The sequence below is a fragment of the Hesperophylax consimilis genome, chromosome 7 (assembly GCF_061612785.1).
Source record: "Hesperophylax consimilis isolate HC1 chromosome 7, BYU_Hcon_1.0, whole genome shotgun sequence".
NCBI lineage: Eukaryota > Metazoa > Arthropoda > Insecta > Trichoptera > Limnephilidae > Hesperophylax > Hesperophylax consimilis.
Window position 1 is genome coordinate 4,638,568 of NC_142842.1, and position 15,260 is coordinate 4,653,827.

Here is a 15,260-nt window from a genome sequence, read left to right on the forward strand (position 1 = left end):
CCCTCTAATATTCAACTGTGACCTAGGTAGCATTATCTATTGCAGCCATTGATATAATAAAAACCCGGCCTTGGTTGAAATAATGACCATTGTTTTGCATTCAATAACTTTGTGTTGATTTTGATTGGCGCATCCATCGCATTGTGAATCATTTAACTACTATGTGATATAATTTTATACTGATATGTAAAAAATATTCCAGTAATTAATGTACATAAATTTTTGGTTTTATCATGTTTTATTTATGAAACTAGCTGTACCCCGCTACGCGTTGCTGTTGCTCAGTCAGTTTGTGCAGATAGAGAAACAATAGCGCGTGTTGCTTTTACGTCCAACAGATGGCGCGATTTTTCATAAAAAACATGTTTTTACCTGTCACACGTGACATCTATATAATATAGGTATATAAAAACACACGCGTATTGGAATGCAAAGTTGTGTCGACATTTCAAAGCTATCGATGAAGAATCTTCAGAACATGATTCTTGGTACGCTTCCGAAATTTCAGTCCGTTCAACGCCATAGAGCCTGAGAAAACGACTCTCAAAGTTCTAACCCAAGTCTTGCATTTGTGTCCGTGAATAATATTTTTTTAACAAATGCTACTTTATGCTGATTTTGATGTTGATTTTGCTTCAGACCATGATTCCTAGTACGCTTCCGAAATTTCAGTCCGTTTAACGCCATAGAGCCTGAGAAAACAACTCTCAAAGTTGGAAGAAGAGTTTGAACAAACGAACATTTCCTTTTTTATTTATTTAGATAAATAATAATCGTTTTTGTAATCTTAACCTTTTCACAGCATGTGTACAAATGTTGAGGGTATTTAACGACTATGCACCAGTGCCGAAGGAATCAATGACACTAATTTGTGAGAGCAACTTTCAATAGAATAAGTAGGGCCCTGTTCAGTACGCTCCGCTTTTAAGAGGCTAACTTACTCCGGCTTCGATGGAGCTCCCGTGCCTGGTTACATAGTAACAGCAAGCAATATCAATTGAAGGCATGTTGGGAATATTGTAAAAGGTAATACTTAGGATGTGCATTAACCATTTTGACTTTATCGGTTCAGGTGTTGGGAGAGAAGGGACTGGGTCTAACGGAGCACTTCAAGGTGCCCATTTGCGAGGTGGACCTCATTGTGGGTTCCCTGGAGAACTCATTCGGCAGCATTGGAGGCTTCTGCGTTGGTAGCAGCTTCATCGTAGAACACCAGAGATTGTCTGGACTAGGTTAGTAACGCTAACATCAAACTAACTAACTGTTAGGTTCTGCTAGGAAATGTTGGCAGCCCTTGCACTTCACGGCTCAACACGCACATAACATGAAATGTTGGCAGCCCTTGCACTTCACGGCTCAACACACACACAACATGAAATGTTGGCAGCCCTTGCACTTCACGGCTCAACACGCACACATCATGAAATGTTGACAGCCCTTGCACTTCACGGCTCAAAACGCACACAACATGAAATTTGTATGACTAAAATGATGAATGAATAAAACGCTACATAAATTTTGGATGTTAATTTATTTCACTTAATGCAATCTATTTGATTGTCACTCGGCGACTATCCCCTTATGCGAATGTTGTAAATAAATTAAAATAATGTATTAAATAAATTTGATCCATGAAGTTTCTCCAATATTAATCTTCTCCCAAATTTTATTTGATTAATTTGTCTTACATATTTAAAAATTTTGTAACATGCAACTAGTATATTTGCGACACGTTCCAGAGATGTACATAAATACTTTCAGTATCGCCCAGTTGAAAGTCCACCATTCAGAATTGAAATGGCTTTAGCTGTGTTTAGTGACCAGATCTATCTTCATACCCATCTGAATAGCCAGGTACTTCCCCACCTGCCTCTTCCCCACCCCGCTACCTTCAGTCTCACAATATATCCCATTTGTGGATGTCGTAGTCTCACTGGCTCCAGACGGTTGGGAACAGTTGGGGCTCTTGTGCCATTTCAAGTAATGTTTCAATTCTGAATGATGGTCTTTCACCAGGGCGATACTGAACATACCTTCAACTCTGGAAGGTGCCACAAATATGCTTATACTATTTTTAATTAATTATTTTGTGAAACCACACAAATTAATCAAATGTAATTCCGGATTCGTGGTAATGACCCTTACCCCTCGACCATGGATGCCGTTAGAAGCTGCCATTAGCATTTTGTACCACAAACACAACTATCATAAAAATGAAATTGGTTTTGTGTTTGAATATTGTTGCTATATGTGTCTGGTGGTTGTGTTCAGGTTATTGCTTCAGTGCATCCCTGCCCCCCTTGCTGACTCAGGCCGCCATCACAGCTCTGGACTTCATCGAATCTGACCCCTCCTTGATGGCCAAACTCAGAGACAACTCCTCTAAACTGCAGAGGTAAGTTACCACAAATACCCTATAATATTAACACATTTCTGGTAGGTATTTTTTTGCGCTGGCGCTACGTTGTGTCCGGGCGAATACAAAGGTCCCGCTTGAATTTCTTTAATTTGTTTTAAATCACTATATCTTCGAAAATAATTAAAATATTTTAGTAAAAATATCTACATAGCTTACCCAAGATATAAAAGTACTAAAAGAAAATCGAATATTATTTGAAATGCAACTCAATTAACCACTTATTATTATAGTCCGCCCACCGGTATTTACCCAAACCTGCTTTCTTTAAATACGCCCGACATCTCTCGCTCGCACATAGGAGTTAAGTGGGTGCGGAACAGAGATTCGAATCGGGTTTCACAGTCATAAACCCTCATTCCAGGAATTGAATTATTACAATAACAAATAATATACTATCCTTTTGTTGAAATACCGATGTAAACCGGTCAGTGGCCGAGTTGACATCGCGTTTGGGTCCCACCCAGGCGTAGTTTGTTCAATTCCTCGGCTGGCTAAGTCCTCCATCACAACACAAGCAACATGTTCCGCTTACTGTGGTGGTAGTAGGAGATTTTCAAATATTGTCAGGTTATTCGTAACCCGGGAATGTTTGTCTTTCTTTTATAAAAAATAAAAAAAATGCATGAAGATAAATATAAAAAAAGGCTTGTTTTTGGGGTGTTATGCCGTGTTGCGCTAACTCCTTCTTTAGCCAACGTTTCGGACAGCATTGCAGTGTCCATCATCAGGGCAGATGTGTTATTTGAGGTTTGTGTTAAAATGTGAGCTTATGTATGAGGTTGTGATACCGTGTTGTGTATCTGTAAACACGGTATCACAACCTCATACATAAGGTGTATCGGTTTGGCCGTGAAAATCTTAAATCATATTTAAAGAAGACTTGCATTACGATTCCATAATTATGTGCATATTGTTGGGACCTTTACAAAGAGATGGCCACTACATATTTCACTAGAGTTGGATGTATTATTAATATTATAGGGTATTTGGTTACACCCCTCCTTCCCCCTCTCCTGCATATATATGTCTCTGTTATTGTTTCCCTTTCTACTGACATACATATATGTATACACCTAATTAAATTACGTATTCATATGTAATTAGCAATGATTGGAATGATATTGCCTACTTAAATGAAAGTTTGCGTTACATATTTACAAATGCATCATATTAGAGCACGTTGAGAACAGAACTTGTTGAATTTTTGAAAAATAACAAATAGTAGTGAAGATATGTATAAGCCGCCAATAAGTTATATTTTGGCAGCTGGCTGAAAAGCATGTGACATCACGGTACATGCTTGTGACATTTTTGCATACATTTTACCAACGTTCTCATATATAAAATTAATTTTACATACAATACATTTTCATTCAAATAAAACATTTAGGAGACAACCTCAATTCTCATCTTCCTACACATAAAATCCCCTCACAATTTTTCTATATATTATAAAAAATTTTCATGCTTATGAAGATAAAGAAAACAAAGAAAAAAATTTCCATAATATTGTATTGTTTATTATTTCCCAATGTTAACATTTTACTACCTTATGTAAAAGTTCTCTAGGCGTTAATTGCATAAATCAATATATATTATAAAAGTAAGTGTACAGTGTGCGTGCTGCTAAAACTCAGAAACAGAGTTAGGTACGATCAAGGGAGTTATATGGTGTTGGAACCCTATATCCCCCATCCATGAAGAAGGTTCCCGTTTTTACCTGAAGGGCGTGCTTTTGAAGATATAAGGGCTGGAAGTTTAGCCCTCTAGAAATTTCTAGAACAGTCCAAAACATTGGAGAGTATTCGAGAACATTCCAAAACATTTCAGAACATCCCGGAATAGTCTGGAATGTTTGGGAATAGTCTGGAACATCCCAGATCATAATGAATTAAAAACAGGATTACAGGCCATTTCCTGATAAACTTTTAATAAATTCTTAATCGTGACAATACATTGGTATCTCTAAATAGTATTAAACAAGTTTGTTTGTGCGCTTAGTTCTTCTAAACTATTCAACGGAGTTTGATGGGGTTTTCACTATATTTAGAGAATTTCTTCTGGAAAGTTTATTTATATATAATACTTGGATATTATATTTGTTGAAAGTAGAGAAAAATCGAGCAACGCCGGGTAACACGTCGTCAGCTAGTAAATAAATAAAACAAAACTTGTTAACATGAGGGTCATTGAAGTGCACCACGCATTTTATCATTATAATGACATATTTATAACTTTTGTAGGAATACAAAAAAAAACAATATCATAGATTCATAATGCTGAATTGTGATAACGTAGGGGATAGTAATTTCGGCAATTTTGGTTACCTCTTTTGGCAAGGGGAAGGTAAATTAGGAAATTATTAATTTAGCCATAATAACAATGAAATTTTATTTTTTCAGTGCATTAGCCGGTCTCACAAACTACCGAGTCGGCGGTCACGCTCTCTCACCCATCAAACATCTCTACCTGGCAGCCGATCACCTTTCCACAGCGGAGAGGCAGTCCGCCCTGAAGCAGGTGGCGGCCTACTGCCTGGAGCGGGGGCTCGCCCTCAGCGTGGCATCCTACCTCCGGGAGGTGGAGGTCAAGTGCCCCGAACCGTCCATCCGGATCGCCTCCAACAGCCAACTGACCGCGGTGGATATAGACAAATTGACCACGCTACTTAGCAGTGCTTACGATTCCTTAGATCTTTAATATATAGTAAGTTATATAAATAAATTCCTGTGCTTTATATATACATCGATGTGGAAAGCTTTAGATGTTGACTTTGTTACACAAAATATCGTTGTGGATACATACTACAACTATATAGTGAAACCAGTTTTCTTTGAAATCGGTATAGAACACATTTTTTGAGGTTATTTGTTTAGTGCACGTCACAGATAGAAAACATTTTAAGGGAGGTGTGATTTTAGATTTTCATGGCCAAAGCCACGTTGGCTAAAGAAGGAGGAAACATATCATGGCATAATACCCCAAAAATAAATCATGATAATAATTTAAGGAAATTTTTAAAATGCATACATTTTTTATTTGTGAATTGATACGGGTGATGTAGAAACACCGCATTTGGTATTTCGAGTTTCATTGGAAACTCTCAATTAGTACATCAAGTTTTATAAGTACACAACTTTTAGCTACAGTAACTTTGAAATTCATAATTTGAGTTATAGGTGAATTTGAACGTATTGCAGTATCCACAACGAAATGAGTCTATTTAGGTAACTTACGGCCACTTTCACAAATCAAAACTGAAAGAATGATAAGTTAAGTTAAAATTTATGCTTTGCGTAAGACTTACTCAATTGCATTTCTTCGTCATTTTTTATTTGAGAATCCAAGCAATTTCAATAGATATTATGTTATTTACGCTAATTCTACTATTGGATTGTGAATACATGTTTTATTTTGTAATTAAAAGAAATGATTTTAATCTGCAAAAAAAAATGTGCAGACATCAATCACTTTGATATCTCAACATTGTTCATTCGTACAAGTAGAAGTTTTAATATTTTTTATAATCCAATTTCAGGTACTCGATTGCGATGGTTACATCAAAGCAGTTTCGAGCTACGTTTGAACTTAGCGATCGTTCAGTTTGATTGACGAAAGTGACTGATTTAGAATCTGGGTATAAACTAAGTAAAGGTGTTATTTATTGGTTCTACGGAATAAGATCCATCCGTATTAGGAATACTTCTCAGAATAACATCACTAATACGTCTTATCTATTGTTTTTCTACACCGATGGTTCCACAACACTCCTTCTTAGCTTATTTACAAATCACATTGGGTAATTTTACAACTCTAGAGTGCTCAAGCTTAAATTTAGTAAATGGAAACGTTTTGCCTCGAAATTTTTTGTGCCTTTGAAAATTACAGCCAGACATGGCTATAAAATATCAGAAATCTTCCTAGCACTAGCTACCTTTCTCTCTCAAAGTTTAAATCCTTAGGAAATATTTATTCGATACAAATGAAGGGCGTATTGTCATATAGTAGTAAGTCGCAATATGTACATGTTTTTAATTATTTTAAGTTAAGTTCCGTAGGACAGTTGCCTATTGCATTTTTAACTGGATAGGTTACGGAAACATTTGCTAGTTGAGTTTATTTTCTAGACATAAGGAAGCTTTATTATATTCTCATACTTCAGCTTGGGACTGTCAAATCATTAAACTAACATTTTATACAAATATTATTGATGGAATAATCTACAATTACAATTTATAAATCAAACTATCGTGCTGTTATGAATACGATTATTGGCAGAATAATCATATGATTACAATTTCTAAATCAAACTATCGTGCCATTATGAATATGATTATTGACAGAATAATCATACGATTTCAATTTATAAATCAACTACCATACAATTATCAATCGATGATCGTACAATAATGATTTGATTACATGTTCAATCAATTATGATTACTCAATCAATTACTGTACTATTATGATTATTCAATCAATTATTATACTATTATGATTATTCAATCAATTATCATACGATTCAAATTATGTTTACATAATTCTTACGAAATATTCACTTGCTTCACAATTGATATTGTTACCTACATACTATTATAAAACATTTAATGTTACATGTATGTACTAACTAAATTGATGTTCACATTACAACATATTTATACAAAGTAGTTTAAAAACTTTTTTCTTTTTGCAATCTGTAAATGAATTAATTATTATTCAATAATCATATGGTTACAATTATGTATTATGATAATGATTATCCACTTTCTTACCGTCCTTTATTCGATGATTATGTATGCACATCGGTAGCTCTCTGAAATGGCTAATAAGAAAATAACAGTGATTCGTGGCTTACCAAAATTTGACAATAGGCCCTTCAAATAATGTACATTGTTTTATATGTAATTTCATCGAGATTAGATCAAATGTTTAATATCAACGCTTCAGTATTTTTTTCATGTGAGATGTGTGAATATTTAATTTTTTATTACGTTGGTCACAATATTTTTATTGTATTATTTATGTGTATTTTATAAGCATTATAGAGAGGTGATGATTGCTTTAAGATTCCTACAGAAGTATTTTTGTATTTGTTTTTATTTCTAAGTATTATTTTTAGTTTTAAATATTTAATTGTAGTGATGTCACTACGCACTCTCCGAGTCATTAACTGTACTGTAGAAATAAAAAATATTTCTACATACTTAATTGGTGTTTTAATATGTGAAATGCTAAAAACCCTAATGGGCCCTTTACAAGATGTTTTTTTTATAAAGATACCCATATGAAAACCATATTGAGACCAGTATAAAAAAAAATTGCTTTAGGTGGGTTTTCAGCGACAAAAACATTGGGTCGGGCCACAACGTTTTTTGTTTTCATCGACCACGTAAAACAAAATGGGCCAGGGCCACAATGTTTCCTGTTTACATAAACATTTGGCTCAATGTTTGTGGTCATATTGTCCCTGGAGACCCGCCTTTACACAATCATTATTAGATAGTTGCCATATAGAAGAAATAATATTATGGGACGGTGCTAAATCACCAAAAAATGGCAACACCTAGAACTACAGATCACATGAAAGCTTCTGTCATTTGCCTTTGTCATCGCCATCAACAAATCATCAAAAATTCACAATACCGAACAGTATTACTTGTTCACAATGAGTAATAAACGCATATTGTAGTCTTTTTATCAATCTTCTATATAAATAAAAATGTAAATGTTTGTTTGTTCAAAATCTTAAATTTCTGAAATTTCTTCACCAATTGCTTTGAAATTTTGGCGTAACATTGCATTCGAATGGGCATGTGTTTTTATATACCTATACATATTATATTGATGTCACCTGTGACAGGTAAAAACATGTTGTTTTTTTTAAACAGCGTTTCTCTATTTGCACAGACAGACTGAGGCCATAGCAACGCGTGGCAGGGTAATTAAATAAACATTTCCACATAATATAGCAATAACAGCACGTACCCAAAGGATTTTAAACAGCCATTCCTGAGAATATTTGGAATAAAAAATGTACTTGTCATTTTGCTGTCCGATGATATTTAATATCTTTTCAATTAAATTAAAATTTCTAAGGCTAGCTTTAGACTTTCAAAATGCAATATGCCCATTGGCTAGATGTCGTAAATTTACGAAAAAACTTACAAGTTGGATTTTCAAAATGCAATATGCCCATTGGCTAGAAGTCGTAAATTTACGAAAAAACTTACAAGTCTAAAGCTAGCCTTACAAACGTCGCCACTGTTTCACACTGTTAGGCGTCACAATGGGATCACGTGACACGCATTCTCTTTCCTCTATTACCGTGCTCCTGGAAAGAGACGAAGAGCGTATCATGTGGCCCGCTAGGCTGAACCCCGCTACTCAGTCGCGACATGTGATGGAAAAATATTTCGACCGTTGAAATATATTTTAATAGATTAGGTTGATACAGCTAGCATTGAAAAGGTTAAACTAATAATTCATGACAGCCATTCTAAATGGGCATTTGGTCCCTCGTCATCTTGACGAGATCAATATTCTGCTGCGTGGGGGTCCGGTAGGAGACAGCCAGGGGGGCCCTAATCTCTGTGCAGCGCTTGTCTATCTCAAGAGTGTTGCTTTTGTCATCCAATTCCTTCTCTAAGTTCAACAGAAGCTTCTCGGAAGAGTTGAAAGTGGCTCTGAAATATAGAACAAATTATTATGTTTATATATGATATATACAAACATAACGTATCGGCACTAACCCGACAAACTTTAACCAGCTATTCCTTAGCACATTTGGAGTAAAAAATGTTATGGGCACTTTGCTGTCCGGTAGCATTTTTTTTTCAATTAAAAACAAAAAAATTAAAAATTTCCACACTACATCACTGTCATTGGCATTGCTTTTCGTGTTCAACAGCTGTTATAAGCAAGTATGTCGAAAAGCATCTTCGCTCTTTCGCACACACTAAATAATAATAGTTAAAAATTAGACGAATGGTGCCGTGCCATTTCGTTGTGATTGTAAAAGCACGCCAATATAGGTACACACTTACATTATTCAACGGAATTCGAATAAAATATTGCCAGATGGGTTTTCAAACTTTGACAAAGGATAAAACAGTGGTGACATGTGGTGAAAATATGAATAATAAATTTTTTATTTAAAAAAAAACGTTACCGGACAGCAAAGTGCACATAAGATTTTTTACTCCAAATATGCTAAGGAATAGCTGGTTAAAGTTTGTCGGGTACGTGCCGATACACCCTGTATAATTAATTTTGAAGCCAGTGGGACTACCTTTATTTTTATTAAGTACTATATTTGCTCATTAAGTTAGAGATAGCTTAGTCAGAACCCGCGATGGGCGAGGCGAGACCACATAGATGTATAAATTTTGTAGACCGGGCGTCTTCCAGCCTGGAACTGCAGTGACAGTCCATTTCATATTAACCATCTCTATTTCTCTGACGCGAGATCAAGATCCGTTCTGCACAATTTACACATTTATGGTCTAACGGGACGGCGGCGCATCGATCTACATATGTATTTCATTTTTTCTCTTCTAAGTCTGAACTCGACTCCAATCTAAAAAAGGTACCGGATCACTTCGTCAGTGGGTCATGTTGGATCCTGGTCGAGTAAAATGATTGATCAACCCAAGATAGTTTGTGAGCTTGAAGGAAGGAGATGCAAAAGAGGAAAGCTTGGAAATAAATGTTCGATCAATTTTGTTTTAGTAAAGGTTGGGACTCACTTCATCTGGTTGATTTTATTAGTAAGATGTGCCATGGTCTGCCGGACATGTTTGGACTCCTCTTCGAGCCCGTCCACCACCCGGTCCCGCACCAGCTCCAGGCGCGGGCGGTAGGTCCGGTTCTCTGCCCGAGTCTCCACCAGCTTCTCCACGTTTACCTTCGCCTCCAAGGCGTTCTGCAACGCTGCCACTTCCGAGGCCGTCTTGTACATGCTGTCTTTCATCTGCCACGGAAGAACAGGTTTAGTAATAACTGAGAGACTGTTATCGTCTGATGGAGATCTACTAGTTAAATACTAGGGCTAAATGGAACATTCAAATTTGTATGGAAGGCACTTCTAGTTTTCTTCTTTAATCTATGTGTGTGCATGCGCATTCAACAGACGATTCGTTTGTGTTATGGCCGAGAAAGTCCGTGCCTTTGGGTACAAATATACCACCACTGCCAAATGTCGCTATCAGTGCCATCTATTGATGCCTCTATTAATCAGCAAAAATTACAAAATAATTATAATACATAATACTATGGTGGCAAAGTTTCTCTTTTTAAGGGTAAAAATATGGAAATTTTATATCCGTAATTTGCTTTTAATATGCATAAAGCTGTTATTTGAATTTGACCGGCTAGCAGCTTAGCCATTCTTAGCGATAACTTGCACAAAGGAAGTTGATATGAAATTCAGAAGACGATGAAATGAAGGAGACGAACGTCCCATTATTAGTCATGAGAAGCTAGAGAAAGCCGGTAGGAGACATTTTCTAGGGTAGCCAGGACTCTAAGGGATACAGAATTGATGCTGATGATGTCTTTGTGTTGATCTTAAATACAACATGAAGACAGCTCTTTGATGATTATAGGGATGGCATAATAATGGGTATTGATAAATTAATTTTAAGATGGTTCTTACTTTCATTCTTTGCCACTCCAGTTCATTTTTGGATCTCTGGGTTTCGAATATTCGCTTACGTAAAGCGTGTTCCACCACCTGCTTCTGAGCGTTCAAGTCGTTGGTGCATTTCTCTCGAGCTTGGAACATTTTTTCCCTCAAGAACTTGGACTCTGCCATTATCGAATTGGCCAAGTTGATGGTGTCTTTTGTGAAATCCAGCCATCCATCTTCAGTTATTGAACTATCGAAACAAATTTACCATTTATCAGAATACAGTCAATCTCTCTTAAGAAGTTCCCACTTAAGAAGTTTTCATGCTTAAGAAGTTTTGTTTTCGGTCCCTTGAAAAGTCCATTCAAAAAACTGAAAAAAATGCAATTTTTTTCAGTAAGAGCAGCGAACACTGCTTCCCACTTAAAAAGTTTTTAAAGTTCGGCGATGAATCCATCATAAACTAAAAAGTGGTGAAATATACCTGAAAATGTCTCTTTTTGCACAAAGTCATAAAATGTATGACTTTTTTATTACAAAGTGCTTTTTACAAAATATGCTTTATACAAAGTGATTTATACAAAGTGCTTTGTACAAAATATGCTTTATACAAAGTGCTTTATACAAAATATGCTTTATACAAAGTGCTTTGTACAAAATATGCTTTATATAAAATATGCTTTATACAAAGAGATTTATACCAAAATGTTTAGATACTAAGTGCTTTGAGCAAGAGTGCGAAATGACACTAAACTGCGTTATATAAATGCTATGTTATTATTATTATTTATACAAAATATATAAAGCACTTTGAGGCAACGTTTTATCAGACAACTATAAAATTTCTCACAAATGTTAATATTTAGCAGCATAATTATTTAAAGATTGTAAGAATACTTTTGTAGAACTCTGAAAGGTTCCATTTTGTATGAGATCATAGCACTGTTTTTGTCCATGTTTAACTGCTCTTCCTCAATTTGCAATGTGTTTTCTTTGTTGGATATTTCATTCTGCAATCTCCGTTTTATGGCCTCCAGATAAGAAAGCTTCTCCCAGGCATCGCAACACACATTCACAAGGTGTTGTTTGTTGGTTTCAGCTACCAATAACTCCTAAAAAAATAAAAAGTATTGGGGAAACAACTTCCAATAACCGAAAATAAAGCGCTAATGCAAAACTGTTTTATATTTCATAACTAACTTTGTATTGGATAAAAGAAAGTAGAGAAAATACATAATATATGCAAATATCGTCTCACGAAAGCGATACTGCTGTGACCGCCACTAAGCAAACTATTTATACTTTATTTTACAGGAAACTTTTTTCTGCAACAATCTAAATGGGTCCAGTGGTTTTACAAAGATTACTACTGGTTTAAAATTCATATAAATTAATAATATTTTTAGCAATTACTGGAGTATTTGTTACTTTCCTGTAATGTATTAAATATTTGTACAGCGCCCTTGAGGTGATTTTGCACAAAAACTGCGCCATACAAATCAACCAAATATTATTATTAATGATATCTTGAAAAATTTAAACACAAATTTCTCCACATTACAAAATTTGACCTGCGCAACACACCTAACCTAACTTAACCATAACTTATTTATTTATAAATACATGATATTTGGCATAGACTTTTACAGATAATATATTTATAAAAATCAAATCACCACACTAGACATAACTTAATCTAACCGTAATAGTAATAATATTTAGATGATTTGTATGGCGCCGTTTTTGTGCAAAATCACCTCAACACGGGTAGAGCACCCAGTGAAGTACACATTACTATTGTAACTAACTAACTATCACGCCGTTTCCCGCACGGGTAGGCAGTGTGGACAAAACCGCTAAACAACTATTGTAACATAAAAATAATACCATTTATGAATTTAATTTATCATATGATTTCATTGACTTCTGAACATCTTGAAAAGCTTTCTCAACAATTTACCCGTTTCAATTCCTCGCCCAGATAATCGTGCGTAGTTTCCGTAATGCGTCTAGTGTCCCTGTTGGAGAGGCACTCCGTGATGACGGAGAAGGGAGTGTGCAAGGCATCCATGCACCGCTCCGTGTTGATCTTCTCCACTCCGAGAGTAAACATCTCCTGCTCCACTCGGTCCAGAGTGGCCCTCAGTTCATCACGCCACATGTCCACATCAAAAATTCTGTTGATATTATGTATTTCAATTTAATTATTGTCACAAAGTATGTGTGAAAATCATCGGCATTAATTGATGAATAAATTTACTAACGGTTTAAAAATATATGCATCATCATTGCTAACTCTTGGAGAGTCCTGACAGCTTCCACTTCTGCCAACTGATTGTCTTATGACTATTGGATTTTGTCTTTTTAAAGAGGTGTCTCGATTTCAAATGATGACATATTCAAGTAAAAATGTAGTCATTTCAAATAGATGTATTTAACTCAAGCTCCGTTTCGCATTCATTGTTACTTTTATTAGTTTATTATGTAAAAACTAAATATGTGAGGAGCATGGCATATTTTAATTGGTCCCTGTGATGTATGGTATTTAAGTGATAGATGGCGCTAGTCATAAAGCTTACTCGAGAGTCCGTCAGATGTCGCTAGAGCGTAACAAATGCTTGTGAGGTTATAGTGACAGGGAACAAGCTTACCGAACGAGAGAATTACCAACCCTCGGGTAATGAACAGTGTAGCTAAAACCAGACCTATTATTTGTAATGTAAATAAACACAATTATAAGTAGAACCTTTTACTTTATTCAAAGAGTTCCCAACACTTAAATCTGCAAACTAAGACAGATATAACAAAGCACTATTGGACTAATGCAATATTGGCGGACTTCCAGGAGTTTCCTGTACAAAAAAGTGGTTTGGAACAAAATGAATAGTTTAGATATTATGTGGCTGAGTAGTTCAAAGTATCAGGTTTCCCTCCAGGCTTCAATCGTCTGCTAGCTTAGTCCTCCATCATTGCAAAAACATTTAACGCTGATAATAATGGAGTAGGAGGAATTCAAATATCGTTAGGTAATTAGTATCCTGGGAATGCCCGGGTTGCCTATGAAAAGAAAAATATTTATAGAACGAACCTGTCTCTTAGACGGTCATTATTTTTGTATGTATCCCATTTGGTCTGAATGGCCGTCTCATTCCGGAGCTGGGTGGCCATGCTCCTCATGTTGAAGGCGTCGTACCTCTGCGACCTCGAGGCATCTTTCAACTTGCTCAGCCCCAAGTGCCAGTCCGGCATGCTTCTTCGCGCCACACTCCGCTCATAAATCTCCAGGGAAGTGTTCATTGCTGAGTCGTAATACACAAAAGTATCGCAGCTGTCGGGAATAGAAAGCACCAATAGCTGTAGGAAATGTGTAAGGATTAAGAAACATCCATAATCTATGGTGCCAAGGTCAGTCACCTGGAGAGTTAAATACCATGTTGTGGAACCAGGAGGCATCGCCAAACACCCAATAGACGGGTCTCGACTAGCAAGCTGGAGGTCACGGGATCAAATCCCAGCGTGCGCAAGTAAATTTTATTTGATTAATTTGTGTTATTTCACAATTTGCTCATTTAAAATAAGACCACCTTTCAGAATAGAAATGTTGCGTGAAATAGCTTTGGCCGTGTTTAATGACCAAATAATCTGAATCTAGCCAGGTTCTTCCCCACCTTCCTCTCACCCTCTCCTTCCCCTTCCCACCACCTTCAGCCTCTCAGCATTCCCCAATCGGGGATGCCATAGCCTCACTGGCTCCAGACGGTTGGGAGCAGTTAAGACTCTTGTGTGGTTTCACATTAAAAAAACAAATGGCAATCCCGGTGAACTTGATTAAAGGGTCTTGGTTACTGTCAAAATAATGAGGTGAGATGTAGGCGACAAGCACGTTGGGCCTGAGCACTTGGGGAGCTATGCGGATCATCTGTATCAAAAAATAGTTTAGGAATAGGATAATTGACCTAGTTTGAGTTTGTCAGAATCGTTTTTCCAAAGATTATTCCTTTTGGGAGTGTGCACTATAATTTCGGCAAAAGCGAATAGAACATTCAATAGAATCACATCACAATCGTCATTCAGTTACCTGTAATTATCTTCTATTTTAAGTAAACCGAAACTGTAAAAGTATCGTTTTTTACTGGCTTTAATTAAAAATAAGTTTTGTCAATATTACATACCTATCTCCTTTATTGCAATCGGAATGTTTGTTCAATATTTCAT

The 15,260-nt window shown here is 36.0% G+C and overlaps 2 protein-coding genes across 2 annotated transcripts in view; one reads left to right on the top strand and one right to left on the bottom strand.

Annotated features, from left to right (window-relative positions):
- Spt-I (serine palmitoyltransferase subunit I) overlaps positions 1–7,627 on the top strand; it is a 31,314-nt gene extending 23,687 nt beyond the window's left edge. Inside the window, exons 4-6 of the mRNA XM_089633156.1 lie at positions 1,073–1,232; positions 2,272–2,395; positions 4,822–7,627. Coding sequence (XP_089489282.1) covers positions 1,073–1,232; positions 2,272–2,395; positions 4,822–5,119 — 582 coding nt within the window. The 3' untranslated portion in view covers positions 5,120–7,627. The remainder of the gene's footprint in view (positions 1–1,072; positions 1,233–2,271; positions 2,396–4,821) is intronic.
- Positions 7,628–8,915: 1,288 nt separating this feature from the next.
- LOC149422188 (tektin-B1-like) lies at positions 8,916–14,342 on the bottom strand. The gene is made up of 6 exons (XM_089633547.1): positions 14,134–14,342; positions 13,006–13,222; positions 12,009–12,157; positions 11,073–11,295; positions 10,165–10,388; positions 8,916–9,102 (listed from the first exon to the last, which is right to left on the bottom strand). Exons 1-6 carry the CDS (start codon positions 14,340–14,342, stop codon positions 8,916–8,918), a joined length of 1,209 nt encoding a protein of 402 aa, XP_089489673.1.
- Between the last annotated feature and the right edge of the window lie 918 nt (positions 14,343–15,260).